This window comes from Tupaia chinensis, unplaced genomic scaffold (genome assembly GCF_000334495.1).
Source record: "Tupaia chinensis unplaced genomic scaffold, TupChi_1.0 Scaffold000355_1, whole genome shotgun sequence".
NCBI classification, from domain to species: domain Eukaryota; kingdom Metazoa; phylum Chordata; class Mammalia; order Scandentia; family Tupaiidae; genus Tupaia; species Tupaia belangeri.
In genome coordinates, this window is record NW_006159850.1 from 6,517,148 (window position 1) to 6,531,847 (window position 14,700).

Here is a 14,700-nt window from a genome sequence, read left to right on the forward strand (position 1 = left end):
GTTCAGCAGCACGGAACTCTGCAAGTCATACGTTGTCATGGTCATCTTAGAGATGACGCGGAAACGGAGGCTGGGGAACGTCACGGAGGATCTCCAGTTCACACGTCTCGAAGGTTCCAAGTAATGAAACTGCGGGGAAAGGACACGGAACCTTCTCCTATGCTCCCTCCACAGGACAAAAAGCAGGCTGCTCAGCCACTGAGCACACTGGACGCGTGCATGACAGGTCGGTGCAGCTCCATCTTACAGATCCACCTCCAGAGAAAGGCTGTGTAATACTAAGGAACTTCACTGCTCGCCTCTCCGCGCCCTGAAACCCCGGACACTCATAGGCGGGGGAATGAAATACGACGGCAGCTTCCACTCTGACTAACTCTGGGATCTGGACAGTCTCGGGCCTCTCTCTACGAACAGCAAAAGCAAACATGCTACCCACTGCGTGTGGCTGGGCGAGAGCGTCTGATGAGGACGCTGGGAGGAGGAACGGCGTTAAGAACAGACATGAGCAAGGTGGTGGGAAAGGGCCTCGCTGACCGACGAGGTGCGGCGACAAGGAGCTCAGGGCCAACTCTTGGAAATCCACCTGGGACAGGGACACACGATGGCCCGGAGGTGGAGGACCGCGAGTTCACTGTCTACAGAGGTAGTACAATCTTTGAATCCTATGAAAGAAAACTCCAGTTGTAGGATATTCGCTGGAAATGCCTGGCCTGGTCTAGAGGTCCCAAAGAGTAGGCAGCGTCCTTCTTCCTTCCCCCTACAAAGCGTTCACATTTGGAGACCTGGGTACCGAGCTAACGCAAGCTGGAACCAGACGGGCTGCGAATAAAAAACTCTTTTTACAGGAGATTAAAATGCCAATATCCTTTTTTTTTAATTTGCTGTTGCTGTTTATTTTTTATTTCATGATGGGGGGGCACCCCTGTCAGGGCCTTCCTGCCACCCTTCACTGTAGTCTCAGCTGGCATTCCCAAGGAGGTCCTAGGATGTGAACTCAGGGCCTTTCGCATGTGGGTCCAGTCAGTACCACTGTGCCACCACCTGAGCCCATAAAATGCCAGTACTCTAAGGGTTAAAAAATGCACCTGCTTAGTGTGGGTAACTGCATTAGGCACCTTCTGCCATAATGAATGTGACAAAGAACGGCGATGGGGCCAGGAGGCAACGCATGACACTGCGAGGCAAAGCCCACGGGAGGCTCCGAGTACCGGGCACTGGCTGGCCAGGCCCTCTTTCCACGCGGCGGCTCATCTTGAATTCAGCCCACAGGGCTCGTATTATTCTCCACACTTTGTAAACGGGAAAACTGGGGCTTCCGGGCATTCGAGAACTTGACCCAGTGCTGAATCTGAGCCCAAACCCAGAACAACCCAGTCCGAGGGCTTCCTTTCAACCCGTTTTCTACAGCACTGCCCCTCCTTCTCAGGGCCGTGCTGTGGTGTATTAGCCAGTCCCCTAATGGAAATTTAGATGCATTCCAAGTTTTCATTCCCATTAAAAATGCTGCCATTATTCCCCAAGGGGAAGTGCCAAGGAGGACAACTGTGAGTCAGAGTACGTCCAGTTTCCACTCCGGGTGTACACAGACAAGGGATTTTCCACACAAGGTGTTCTTGTGCACACCAAGGGCTCGTGGTTACTCCACGAGGGAATCCCAAACAGCTGTCACAGAGGCCACGGGCTACTGGTCCTAACTCTCCATATGCAGAGAGTGAGCAAGCTCTTGCCATTTTCTGCTGGCCCCACGCCCTGGTCTCTAGGAGCCATGGAGCCCACCATGGTAACTGCGGAAGGTACAGTATGATGGCTGTGTGGTACAGGAAGCCCAGCACAGGTCCTCTGCGGGGAAGCGGGGAATTCTCCCTGTAATAAAATTAATCACCACTAGGTGGGGCTAGATAGATACTGTCAAGTCAGTCTAGCAGGTGATGAGTTCTGGGATGTAAGGCTCCTTGTCCCCCAAGAATTCAATTTAACTTTAGGAGCACCCTACAAAACTGAGGAATTCAGTGCAAGAAAAAGCAAGGTTTAAAAAATAAACAAAAGCATCTCCTCCTCCCTCACTCGGCCCCCTCACAGTACCTAGCTGGGCGAATAAGTCAGCCTTAGGTCACTTTCATTCAGCCACCACGCAGGGAAGGGGAAGGTGTGACACCTACAATCCCTGTTGTCATTCACCACCTGCTGGAGTTCTAGGATAGCTACCGCCGTGGCCAAGACCCTCCACGCGGCCTTGTTCACACTGGGTCTTTCACAACCTGAGTTTTCTCTGCGATCGGTGAGACCCCAGCACGGCATGGGTTTCAGCTCATGGGAAGAAGCCACCGTTGACGGGTTACGGTACAGTGTTCTGGCAGCTTTTAAAAGGAAGTCCTGAGCTGCGAGACACCCTGGAGCACTAACGCACAAAATGCCTTCTGGGCTTCCTCCGGAGTCCTCCGGGGAAATAAGGGGGAAAGCCACCAGCCAGCAGCAAGGCCTCCAGCTCTGCCGCTGGCCCAGAGCGAGCGCACAGACATCGCCCAGGGAGACCCGCGGCCGCTTTAAGGACAGCTGTGCTGCTCCGTCCCCAGAGGCCCTGGCAGCCTCGCTCTGCTTTGCCATGTCCTCTGTCCCTCAGAGACCCCCCCAGGAGACGGCCCTGAGATGATGGCGGAGGCAGGCGCTGTCCCCGGCTCCTGCCCAGCCTCGCGGTGCTCTCGCTCCCCCCACTCCGCTTGCTCCTTGAAGGGGCCCCCACGCAGCTGCTCTCACTGCAGAGTGCAGGGCACCAGAGTGGCGTCTGACGTTGGCCGGAAGTGCCCAGCCCAGGGGGGCGACTTCTCCACGACTGACCCTGGGCAGCTCCCCCGACCCCGCCGGCCACTGCCGACGGTGGATCTCTCACCTGCTGTTCGTGTAAGAGGAACCTCTGGAAGTCGTGCAGGTGAACAGCAGAGGCGTCCGGCCGGTCAGTGTTCCTGCTCTCAGGAAAGGGGGCATTTAGAGACAGTCACGTTCAACCCAGGAGTCCAGAGGTGACACCACCTGCCACCCGGATCACTCCACCAAGTCCCACACCACGCCGAGAACCAGGGCCCAGTGGGGAGACAGTGCGTGAGAGATCCCTGGCCTGGAAGAGTCAGAGGGGCCACCACTAGGTCTCGGAGCATGGGGGTCGGGGGTCTGCATTCAGCCACTCCCGCGGCTGAGGAGTGCCTCGTGGACCATGGCCACGGGGGAGACAGATGGGCCAGGCCTCGAGATACAGTGAGTGAGACAGAACAGTGTAAGAGGGGACACTCTGGGGACAGTCAGGGGCCCCACCCCAGACCCGGAGGACCAAAGAGGCTTTCTGGAGGAAGTGGCAGCTAATGGAGTCCCAGGGAACAAGGAGGTTGTCAGTGGGAAGGTGGAGAGGCTGTCCGGCGACAGGGACGAAGGGCAAAGGCCTAAGGGAAAGGAGAGGGGAGGAAGAGGCAGGTGGCACAGCCAGGAGCAGCGGCCCAGGCCCAACCTAGGCAGGGCTGACGTGGAGCCCGCTGAGGGGGCACTGGTGCTGGGGGAGGAACATTGGCCAGATCTGAGGGCCTCCTCCGAGCCACAGTCCAGAGTTGCTGTGCCACCAAGGGCCCTGAGGCAGGGGAGGGGGCAGACGGGCCCTACTCCAGAGCCAGCGGAGGCCCTTGCTGACCGCTAAAGAAGACGCCTTCACTGGGTACCAAGGACGGCTCCGCCTCAGCGCTGGTTGTGGACTGACAGCTTCGTGGGGAGACTGCTCTTAGCCACCCTAACCTCTGACCCTGAAACCTAGCCCCTAATCCAGCGCTTCCTACGATGCACGGCCAGCCCGATTTCCGTGGAAGTACATTCTCTAGGAAGGAGCTTCCCAGGGAAATATTCGTAGGTTCATTCCTGGGCCCTTGCTGGGGAGTCGGGGAGACAGGGTTCAGAACACAGCCACGCCTAAGCTTCCCCTCCTTACAGAACCTTCGGGAGAAGTCTGAGGTCTTCAATCAGGAATACGTTGCTAAGCTCCCCTGACCAGCCTCGCTGTCTCACACGGACCTTTTCGCTGAACGTCATGGAAATGCCAGATGCATCTTACATACATACGTGCATCTGGAGTCTGGGGTGATGGAGGAAAGAGCTGCCCATCATGGGGGGCTGAGTCAGGACCCCCAAGCCACATTCTCAGGGCCATGAGCTCCGTGGGAAACACTCCTTCCGGTCAGATAGGCTTGGGAAACACAGAACTCCTAACAAACCTCCACCCCAGGAATCGGGACAGCAAAGGTCCTGACAAGTCCTTCAGCATGGAAGTGTTAACGATATTATTACTCTTGTATTAGTCATGAGCCCTTAAAGCAGACCCAGAACCCTGAAGCAGCTAGCACACTTCAACTCATTTTAATTCAGCTGAACCTGCTTAACCAGGGATTTCCCAGACTTATTTGATCATTAACATTCATTTTTGTCAAAAGCCTGTTAACCTGTCACATTCCATGGGACACTTCATGGAAAAGGAAGCCTTGAGGCTCAGCTTCTTGTGGTTTGGAGGATGCTGTGACCCCCAAAGTTTCCTGCTGTGGAATTTGGTCCCCTGTGTGATCGTGCTGGGGGGTGGGGAGCCCTTTAAGAGTTAGGCCTCGTGGGCGGTGATCCGATCACAGAAGCGTCAACCTCACGAACAGGTATGCCTCACTGGACAGAGTGTTCGAGTTCTCATGAGAAGAGGTCATTTCTCGGAAGACTGGGCTGTCAGAAGAGGAAGCTGGGTACCCCCATCTCTCTCTGTACACATCACCCTTCAACTTCTGTTGGCCACGCTGGGATGTGGCCAACCTAATGCCAACCCCAGCCCTTTGAATCTTCCAGCTATCAGAACCGTGAGCCCACTAGACCTCTATTCTCTGTAAATCACCAGCCCCAGGATTTCTGTTAACAATTCAATGGTGGACTAAGATGTTTCTCTCCAGAACCTTCTAGGCTCCTGCCAACAGTGCACAAACATCGTGTTCATCTTTGTCCATGCCACAGGCTCAGGAGGGGACCCTGTCCCATGGAGACCAGTCATTGCACACAGAGGTGTCCCCCCGCCCCGGGCCAGCTGGGTACAGGGCACCCACGATACACAGGAGGCTCCTCACCCCAAGATGAACACCGAGGAATCCTTCTTGAATTCATCAAGAATCTGAAAGGGAAACAGATAAGGACATTAGACAAGTCACCAACACAATTGAGATTTTTGTTGCTAAGAAATTATTACAATTTGTGTTCGCTGTACATGGACACAGTGTAACAGAAACTTATGAAGCAGGAGGTGGAGGTCTTTCTCACCCTCTCATGGTCTTCCTCCTGAGGTGCAGTCACTCCTAATAACTTGATGCATCTCCTTCTACTGATAGAAGCTGTTTTCCGGATATTCATTTAATTGTTTAATACTACATCATATTACACACATAAGTTTTTACCACTGTTTTAAATTTGTACTATTGTGTAACCTTAAATAGCCCGACTTCATTACTGTGACAAACTACGCTGTATTCCTACGTCACGTGACTTTCTGTTCTATCCAGTACTGTGAAAACGATGCCCTGTATACACACCCTTGCCCACCTGCCCCAGGAATTTCTGCAGGGCAGATTCCCAGAAAGGAAAGTGCTTAGAACGGGTTCACAGTTATGTGGATAAAGCCTGTAGGTGACTGTCAGAAGTACTGTGCTGACAGACATCCCCCACCCAGAAAACACAGCAGCCCACACCCTCACTGCTGCATCTCACATCTTCACCAGGGCAAAGATGGCGCTTGCGATCTTCAGGTCTAACGGGGAGAAAGGAATAATGGACAGCTTTGGCCCATGTCTTCGTGGCCTATGGAGATGCCAGTTACGAACGTGACGACAGGGCACTCCACCAGGGAGGCCGTGGAGCACCTCCCAGCTGCTCCGCACCCCACTTGGCCAGCTGAGTACTTCACACGCGCACTCACACATGCATGCACACACCACATATATCTACGCTCACACATCCTACAACACACGTACACCATGCTTCCCAGAGCCATCCCCAGTTCCGGCTAGGTAGCAGGACTCTAGCACTGTGCGAGGACACCACAATAGGGTAAGTGAATAATTCCAGCAGAAAGGGACATGCGGTCACTGGTCCGTGACAAATGCTAATGATTTACAATAACTTCTGCTCCAGGAGACCCAGACCCTATCAAACGACCTGAAGTCCAGATGACAGATGGACAATCAATGACCCACATAGGGCACCCACTAGGCTCTGGGTGGTCCACATCAGTGTGCATAGGTGTGTGGGTTTGTGTTTGGTTTTCTTCTGGAATAATCTATAGCTTTGCTCAGCATCTCAAAGAAGTAGGTCACCCTAAAAGGTGAAGAACCACTCTTCCAACAAACCCAGGGCACTTCCTTTCATTTCAGTGCAGCTAACAGCACAGCCCTGCACTCCCACTTGGGGGAGCCGGGATGCAGGAGAAGGTGCTGCCCCGGAAGGGTGCTTCCAGCAGGAAAGACCCTGGCTTCTCTTCTTTTTGGTCCCTAAACTCCCACTAGGCCATGCTCGCTGGCCAAGGCACCTAAGAGCGTGTATGTGGGGGTCATCTGCTGGGATTGGAGCAGGGCGAGGGACTGGAGGGGACAATGCTTTTCACTCGGCGCTCACTGCTCAGGAAGCCCAAGGGTTTCTCGGAACTCCAAAGCCAAGCCATTCAGGCACTGGGGCAACACGGCGGGGAACAGAGGAGGAGTCAGGAGGACTCTGGGGCTGTTCCTACGGGGCAATCCGTTAGAGTCCACTGCAATGGGACCAAGGTGCGTGAGGGAGCCACGAGGCTGGACGCTCCAGTTGGAGACAGGAGAGACGCATTTGGAGGGAGGTGGAAGGGTACAATTTTGGCCATGTTAACATAAAGACAGTCCTAAGTCCTGGGGAAAGGGATGTGACCATGCCAGGAATGAGAAGGTAAAGGCCAGTCTCAAGGTTTGTGTAAGAGAAGCACAGAATGTGGGTTTTAATATATAATCTGTGTTTAAGATGTAGGAGATCCATTTTTTTAAACAACCTAAACCATGTGACAGGTTAAGTACAACCAAATGCAGACTCACTGTGGTATGCCAGTCTTCAGAGGGCATCCTTCGACACTATGGAACCTCATCCCCCTCAACCCTCAACACACACACACACACACACACACACCTACACTGGGCTACATGGGGTACTCCAGGGGGTTCAAGGGTCCTGAAAAACTCTGACTCAAATTTCTTTCACATACACACGTGCATCCACATGCACACATAAGCCTTATGAAGAGTCATGATAAAAAGTACATGTTAAAATATCCCTCATGTGGAATGGGACCACAGTGCAAACCAGCGGGTTAACCTGTGCTGGCAGGGAGACAGCTCTCATGCAAACCTGATTCTCAAGCTTCACCTGCCATCTGTCGAATGAGACGGCGTCCCGAAATTTCGAGGCAAACTGGTATGAAAACTGTTATTTGCAATCCTTACCTTGAGTGAATAAAGCTTTTCTCAATCCCGGCCAATTGCCTACGTCAGCAATTGTCATCATTCTGATTTCACGTGTATGGTGCCGTCAAAACACTGTCGTTCTCAGGGACTGACTATAAATAAAAGCTACAGATTTAAACCTAGAAACGTATTTTGATCAGCTTTTATGAAGCATGAGCTTTTTTCTGTTTGGATTTTATATTTAAGGGGTGAGGCGTTTACAGTTTGAAAATCTTATAACCACTGATGTGGTTTAATCCCTTCATTTTACGGAGAAGCCTGTGTGAGGGGGAAAGAGGGCTTCCCTCATGGTGCTCAGTCACTCGGAGGTCAAGTTGGGCTGGAATCCCGCCTTCTAATTCCCAGACCTACAATTTCTCTACTCTATTTGGCAAACCAAGAACTAATTATTACATGTATGAAAAAGTGAACACGTTGCAACTGAACTTTTTGCTCTGTGAAATGTGTTTTCTCCAGCAGATAAAAATGCCTCTCTCATTTCTCTGCATCCAAAGTCCCCAGGTCAGTGGTCACCCGTCAAGCAGCCTCACCCTGTCACCAACCTGCAGCCTCACATGCAGGCATTAACAACAATCGAAAGTAACATTCGTGCTCACCACCGAAAAATGCCTGCACCTGCAGCTCTCAAGCTCCTGTTCTGTTTCCCAGCGCCCACTGGGGCAGGTAACACCAGTCCCACAGATAAGACAGAGGCTGGGGGCAGTCAGTGGCCTGTCCCACATCACACAGATAATTGGAGAAACCAGAGCCATCTGACTGCAAGCCCCACACACACCCTGTCCTCTCACGGCTCTCTCAGGGAACCCCTTGGCGGTCTGCAAAGGCCCTTCCATCAGCAACAGCAGCAGCTCCTGTTTGTTGAGTACAAACTGCCCACTGTACACTGTGCTTAGAATGGCCCACTTTTTAAAAATTTTGCCAGAGGGAACATGTGCTCCTTGGAGCGAGAAAGAGAGAAAGAAATGGAGAGAATAAGTGAAAAGGCCTCCCCTCGGGGGCATGGCCATGCTCGAATTCCTTCTCCATTTCCCCTTCCTTTTGGGATTTCAGGCATGCATGCACGTGCACCCAGCATGTTTTTCAATCTGCCAGGTCCAGGAAGCAAGATGCACAGTTAACCATGTAAAGTCCCCTCACCTTAACCACCACACCACCAGGCGACCTGGAATGGCCCCACTTTTTTAACTTCATACTTTGTGGGGCTTTCTATTGCAAAAGCAATATGCTACTTAGAAAGTCGGTGGGAACTGGAGCATGCGAAGAGAAAGGTCGTCACGTCTTCTGCTCACCTCCCCAACTCCCTCCAGCATACACACAATATCAACCTGAAACGTGAGGCATGTATTCTTCCACGCTTTCTCCTTGCTCATAGAACATACAACATATATGGGAGGGTTACTATATTCTGTATCTAGGGGGGAAAAAAGTCGCAGCTAGCTCCTTGGGTGAATCTGCCATTGGCTTTCTTCACAAAGTGTCATGAACATCCTGGATCAACAGAAGGAGAACTGACTCATGTTCCTTAATCAGCTGCATAACGTTACGTAGCCTGGACAGTCTATAAGTTACCCAGCTATTTCTCTGCTGAGACACATTCGGAGGGCTCCCAGGTATTTTTCCAGCATAAGTAAAGCTGCAGTAAATACCTGGCTCTCATTTCTGTACAGCAGAGCCCCCCGAATGCCACTTGCTGTTCAAAATACACGTGCATTTTAATTTCAAAAGAGTCTACTATTTGAATCAAAAAATATGTCCTCATAAAAAATGTATAAAAATTAAAAATGAAAACACTCACACACACAATCCCTCAGTCCAGAGATGGGTGCTATTAATAATTTGCTATATTTTCTTCCAGAATGAGAAAACACCGCAGTTAGTTGTTCTTTTCTATGGTAATAAACCCAGATTAAATTCCAACCAAATGTACAGCCATTCACGTTCCCACCAGGAGAGCATGCCCGCACTCCTTCTCCCCATCGCTCAACTGTAGTGAAAATGTGTGCCAATCTAATAGTGGAGAATGGTTTATTATTTTTTTCCCCATTTTAGATTTCCTTGACTAAAAAGAAAAAGTAAGCCCACACCTCTCGTGGGTTTCTTAGGAACATGGTAGACTTTGAAACACAGGTAAACAGAAATGCCATCTGGTATTTGCTCGGGAATCACCTTACCGACTTTTGTTGCTCAAACATAAGTTTCTTATAGAAGAGATGGAACTGTTCAAAGCTGAGCTCGTCCTTGTGAGCGCCTATTTCCTGTAAATAGAAAAAAAAAAGTGACCACGTTGTTTCTGATGTCCACCGTAAGAATACCTCGTCCTGTTTACAGAAATAGAACAGTTTTTCCATAACACTGGCTGGACTCAAAAGCACATTCCTGACCCCAAACTGTCTACGAGTTGCCCAAGCCTCCTCCCTGGAAGAGCAGTCAGGGACACCCGTCTGTGACCTCCCTTGAGTCTCAGAAGGCAAGAGCCTCAGTCACACTCCTCAAGCCCCAAATCCTAGCTCCTCTTTGGGGGTTGGAGACTCGTCCTTCGCACTTCTGGACCCAGATATAGTCATAGGGCGTGCCATATGGGGCATTTTAAAAGCACGGACACACCTGGCCAGGTCTTTGAAGTCAACACAAGCTCAGCTTCAATCTATCACTTTAAGGCTTTGGTTGGTTTACTCAACCTTTCAGACTCTCAGTTTCTTCGTCTGCACAACGGGAGGCCCACTGCTACCCTCCCAAGGCTTCCCTGAAACCGTGAGATAATACCTAAAACTGCCTAGCTCAGCAAATGCTGGATAAAGGATGAAAGCTCAGGCCCAGATGCAGCTGTGCGAGTGGAAGGGCACTGCTGCACAGTGGCTGAGTGGCACGGGAGGCCCAGCGTTGTGCCTAGCCTGTCCTGAGCAGGCCGGGTGACGTGCACACAGGTGGTCCTAGCTGCCAGTGAGGCTGGGCAGAAGAATCGTGGCACAAGAAGATTCTGTCCAAAAATCACCTTTGCTCTCTCCTGCTCTGTCATTAAAAGAAAAAAAAAAAAAAAAGAAATTTTTAAAAATCCAGTGATGGGGGACCTGCAGTTAGCATAATGGCTATGTCGTTGGACTCCCACGTAGTCGACCACGGTTCAAGTCCTGGACCTGGTGGCTTAAACTCACACTGGGTGCATGTGCGTGCATGCCCAAGATCCTGAGAGGAGAATGGAGGAGAAGGGATTGTGGCGTGGCCATCCCCCCTGGGGGGTGATTTCTCACTTTCTGTCTCTCTGTCTCTCTCTGTCTGTCTGGCGAGCACATGTGCCCTATAGCAAAAACCTCTCAAAAAAAAAAAAATCCAGTGATGGGAGCCGCAGATGATGTAACGGTTACGTTACTGGACTCCCACATAATCAACCGTGGTTTGAGCCCCGGACCCAGCAGCTTAAAGCTCTTGGGCATATGTGAGTGCATGACCAAGATCCTAAGAGGAGAGCAGGGGAGAAGGGATTATGGCGTAGCCATCCTCTGGGAGTGATTTCTCACTTTCTCTCTCTCTGTCTCTCTCTGGTGAGTGCACACGCCCTATAGCAAAAATCTCTCTACAAAACAAAACAAAAAAATCCATGATGTCATGGCCAATGGCAGATGCTTCTCCCATCATCCTCCTTTTAAAAAATCTATCAGGTCGTGGGAACCAGCAGTTAGCGTAATGGCTATGTCGCTGGACTCCCATGTAGTCAACTGCGTTCGCGTCACAGACCCAGTGGCTTAAAACTCACACCGGGCGCATGTGCATGCGTGCCCAAGATCCCGAGAGGAGAATGGAGGAGAAGGGATTACGGTGTGACCATCCCCCCTAGAGGATGATTTCTCACTTTCTGTCTCTATGTCTCTCTCTGTGTGTCTGGTGAGAGAACGCGCCCTATAGCCAAAAAAAAAAAACCCTCTCAAAAAAAAAAAATCTATCAGGTCGTCAGGAATGTTATGAAGTATTTTCCTGTGTTTTTCTAGGCAAAAAATGCATCGTGACTCTCCGGATGACCCAGTATTTCTTCCAGGAGAGAAACAAAGAAATGCAGACACAGGCATGCCCAACGTGGACTCCACAGCACAACCCACCCCAGCCTTGGTCAGCCTGGGTCATGACCAAAGCTGTGCCCAGCATGTACAGGAAGGCCTTGGGGTGGAGAACCTGGGACCTTTCCAGGCATTGCAGGCGTTGTGTTCCCACTGCATCACCACGTGGCCCCCATTTTCTTCCTTTCCTTAAATCCCATCCTTCTGTTTTTCTCTTGACGTAGTGCAGAATACTGTGGGCAGGTCAAAGGATGGTATGATAAGCAATACAATGGGTTAATTCTCCCAGGAGCTCATTAGGACAAAATGAATGAGCTTTTTCATCGGAAGAATCCCAGGGTGGGGGTTGAAGGGCTCAGAGTCCTTCAACTGGGGATCTTGGAATGGACTGTTATGATTTCCTGAGCAGTCGTATCTCTCCATGGGCGAGAATGTGCCTGCTATCATCTCCTTCCTTGCACCGTGTGGGAAAGCCCCACCCAACCCACTGCCCATCACTTATGGGTGCCTTTACTGTCCCCTCTACTGACACCCTAAATGTGCAAGAAATAAACTAATTAAATGATGGGTGGGAGGAAAGAAAGACAGCTGGAAGGTCAGCTCATTGGAGCACAGGCAAAGCCAGTTCTGACCATGCTACCAGGACTTGTGCACAAAATGCCACATCCCTGCAGCCCACATAAGGAATCTTGGATGATATTTTCCGCAAGACACGAAGCGCTCACGTCACTGGAAGAAAACAGGTTGCAGGAAAGTGGGCAAGTGAGGAAGGCTGGGCTGGCAGGGACCGAGCTGAGTGTCCACACTCCAAGTCAGACAGCCCAGTAAACCTGGTCTTCACTGACATCATCCTCTGCTAGGGTTGAGGGCACGGTCCCAAGACATTCACGTGGCTCTGTGTGGACTAGGGTGGCTGTGCTCCAGAGGCAAAGTGCTTTCCTGGGCACCATTCCCCAGAGCTCGGCAGCTTAAGTGAGAGGCCCTCAGCACTCTGAGGTCGTAACATTTCCAGGCTGGGCTATAAAACTTACCACAAACTTATCTTTGAGGAACTTGGCACCGCTCACTTTGAAGTTGACCAGGGGCAAGATGGTCTTCAGCTCTCGGAGGCTGATGCTGCAAGAGAGAGAAACCCCAGTTGCATCAACCTCAAGGGTTTAGCTAGTCCCATCAGCTCCCACCTGATGAGAAATCCTGGTCAATCAACCGTTGTTTATTGAGCTCCAATGGGAACAAAATACCCTGGGTTCAAGGTAGGGTGACGCCCTTCAGGGATGGGCATGAACATGGGCCATGTGTGATGTCCCCATGAGGAGGGCTGGTCCAGCTCCTTGGACATGGCCAGGGAGGCAGGGCATGCAGGAAATTCGGGTGGGTAGAGGACGGTCAGAGGGCCGGATGACCAGACATAAAATGCCACAAGAGGTCTGAGCAACGTGAGGTCAGGGAAGGGTGGGCGAGTGCTGACCAGAGCTGAGCCCCCGTGTGCCAGGCTGCCCGGGGTGCCCTCCAGGCAATTACATCGGCTCACGCCTCACCACTTTCTACCCTGTACAAGGCACATGCTATCGGCCCCCAGAGTTTGGAAATGCAGAAGGGAGCATAAGGGACACTCTCACGGGCACAGCCGGCAGCCACAGGACCTGGTCTGACTCAGATCCTAACGTGTGTGTCACGTGGCCAGGATAACTGTCACCAAAATCGTCACGAGTGTCTCACGGAAGCTGGATGGTGAGATTCGGCTTAAGAGGAGGAGGGAGGCAGAAGGATGCCGGTAGCAATGAACTCTTCCGAGAGCTCCTTAGCACCACCTCGTTACGTCCACATCCACGCTGCCTGACACACAGCCACTTCCGGCCACTGAGCACTTGTGAGCCAACCGGTTCCATTTTACACTCCATTTCATTTTAATTCAGTTGGAAGAACCCCATGTGGTGAGCGGCTCCTACATGGGACAGTGCATCTCTGACCGCCTGCATCTCCAGAGCAGTGCCTGGAGCGCCCGGGTCTCGCAGCCACATCCCTGGGAATTCAGCCCAGTGCAAATTCCAGGGCCCCACCCCAGCCCCGCTGGAGCCCCGCAGCCCCCACTGTAGCAAGCCTTCCAGGGGATTTTGACACACACGCGAGTTTGAGATTGCCCTCCGCAGAGCCCTAGTGCTCACCCCTGGCTTCACAAAAAAATTATTTTTAATTTTTACTTTTCTTCATTTCTATTTTTTTACATTCAATCAATAAACACATTTGCAGCATATGAAATAAATTTTCCCAGCATGAATAAACTGTATATAAGACCAAAGGTATTACTAAACACATTATCGTCCACAACGACTTCTCACACTTAACGGACACAAAAAAAGAATCATATTTCCGGGAACCAGCAATTAGCGTAATGGCTATGTCGCTGGACTCCCACGTAGTTGACCACGGTTCGCATCCCGGACCCGGTGGCTTAAAACTCACGCCGGGCGCGTGTGCATGCGTGCCCAAGATCCCGAGAGGAGAATGGAGGAGAAGAGATTGCGGCGTGACCATTCCCCCTGGGGGGTGATTTCTCGCTTTCTGTCTCTATGTCTCTCTCTCTGTCTGGCAAGCACATGCGCCCTATAGCAAAAACCTCTCCAAAAAAAAAAAAAAATCGTATTTCCAATGTCCAATGCCCACGACCATGTACTAGACAAAGGGCTCTGGGTCTCCCAGGCAGGCTCTGGGCTTGGCTCGTGGCTCGCACTCCCCAGGGGGTGCTAAAGGCCGGAGCTAGAGCTCGCACTGCTAACCACATGAAGCCTATTTGCATTTGCTGAAGAGAAGAAGTGGATCCCATCCCTCTGCCTCCTGGAAGGCCCCACTCTCCCCTCTGCCCCACCAGGGCTGAAGCAGAAGGGGACACGCCCAGGCAAATCTGGTGTGGTAGCCCAGGGCCCCGTGTGAGGGAAGTGACTAACAAGCGCTGGGGAGGGTGGGAGGAAATGCAGTCCTCCCTCGTGCACTGCCCGCAGATCCATAATCGAAGGTGTCACCCTAGGAAGAACAGTTCCTCAGAACTTAAACAGAATTACCCCGGGACCTGCAATCCCACTTCTTTTTTTTTTTTTTCTTTTTTTGAGAGGTTTTCA

General features: G+C 51.5%; 1 protein-coding gene across 2 annotated transcripts in view; it reads right to left on the bottom strand.

Moving 5' to 3' along the window:
* The window catches only part of PLCG2 (phospholipase C gamma 2), a 167,160-nt gene that overhangs the window by 80,183 nt on the left and 72,277 nt on the right, over positions 1–14,700 (bottom strand). For both annotated transcript variants that reach the window (XM_006152585.3, XM_027773492.1), the window contains exons 5-8: positions 12,616–12,700; positions 9,707–9,790; positions 5,130–5,173; positions 2,888–2,960 (exon numbers count right to left, since the gene is read on the bottom strand). In XM_006152585.3, coding sequence (XP_006152647.1) covers positions 2,888–2,960; positions 5,130–5,173; positions 9,707–9,790; positions 12,616–12,700 — 286 coding nt within the window. The remainder of the gene's footprint in view (positions 1–2,887; positions 2,961–5,129; positions 5,174–9,706; positions 9,791–12,615; positions 12,701–14,700) is intronic.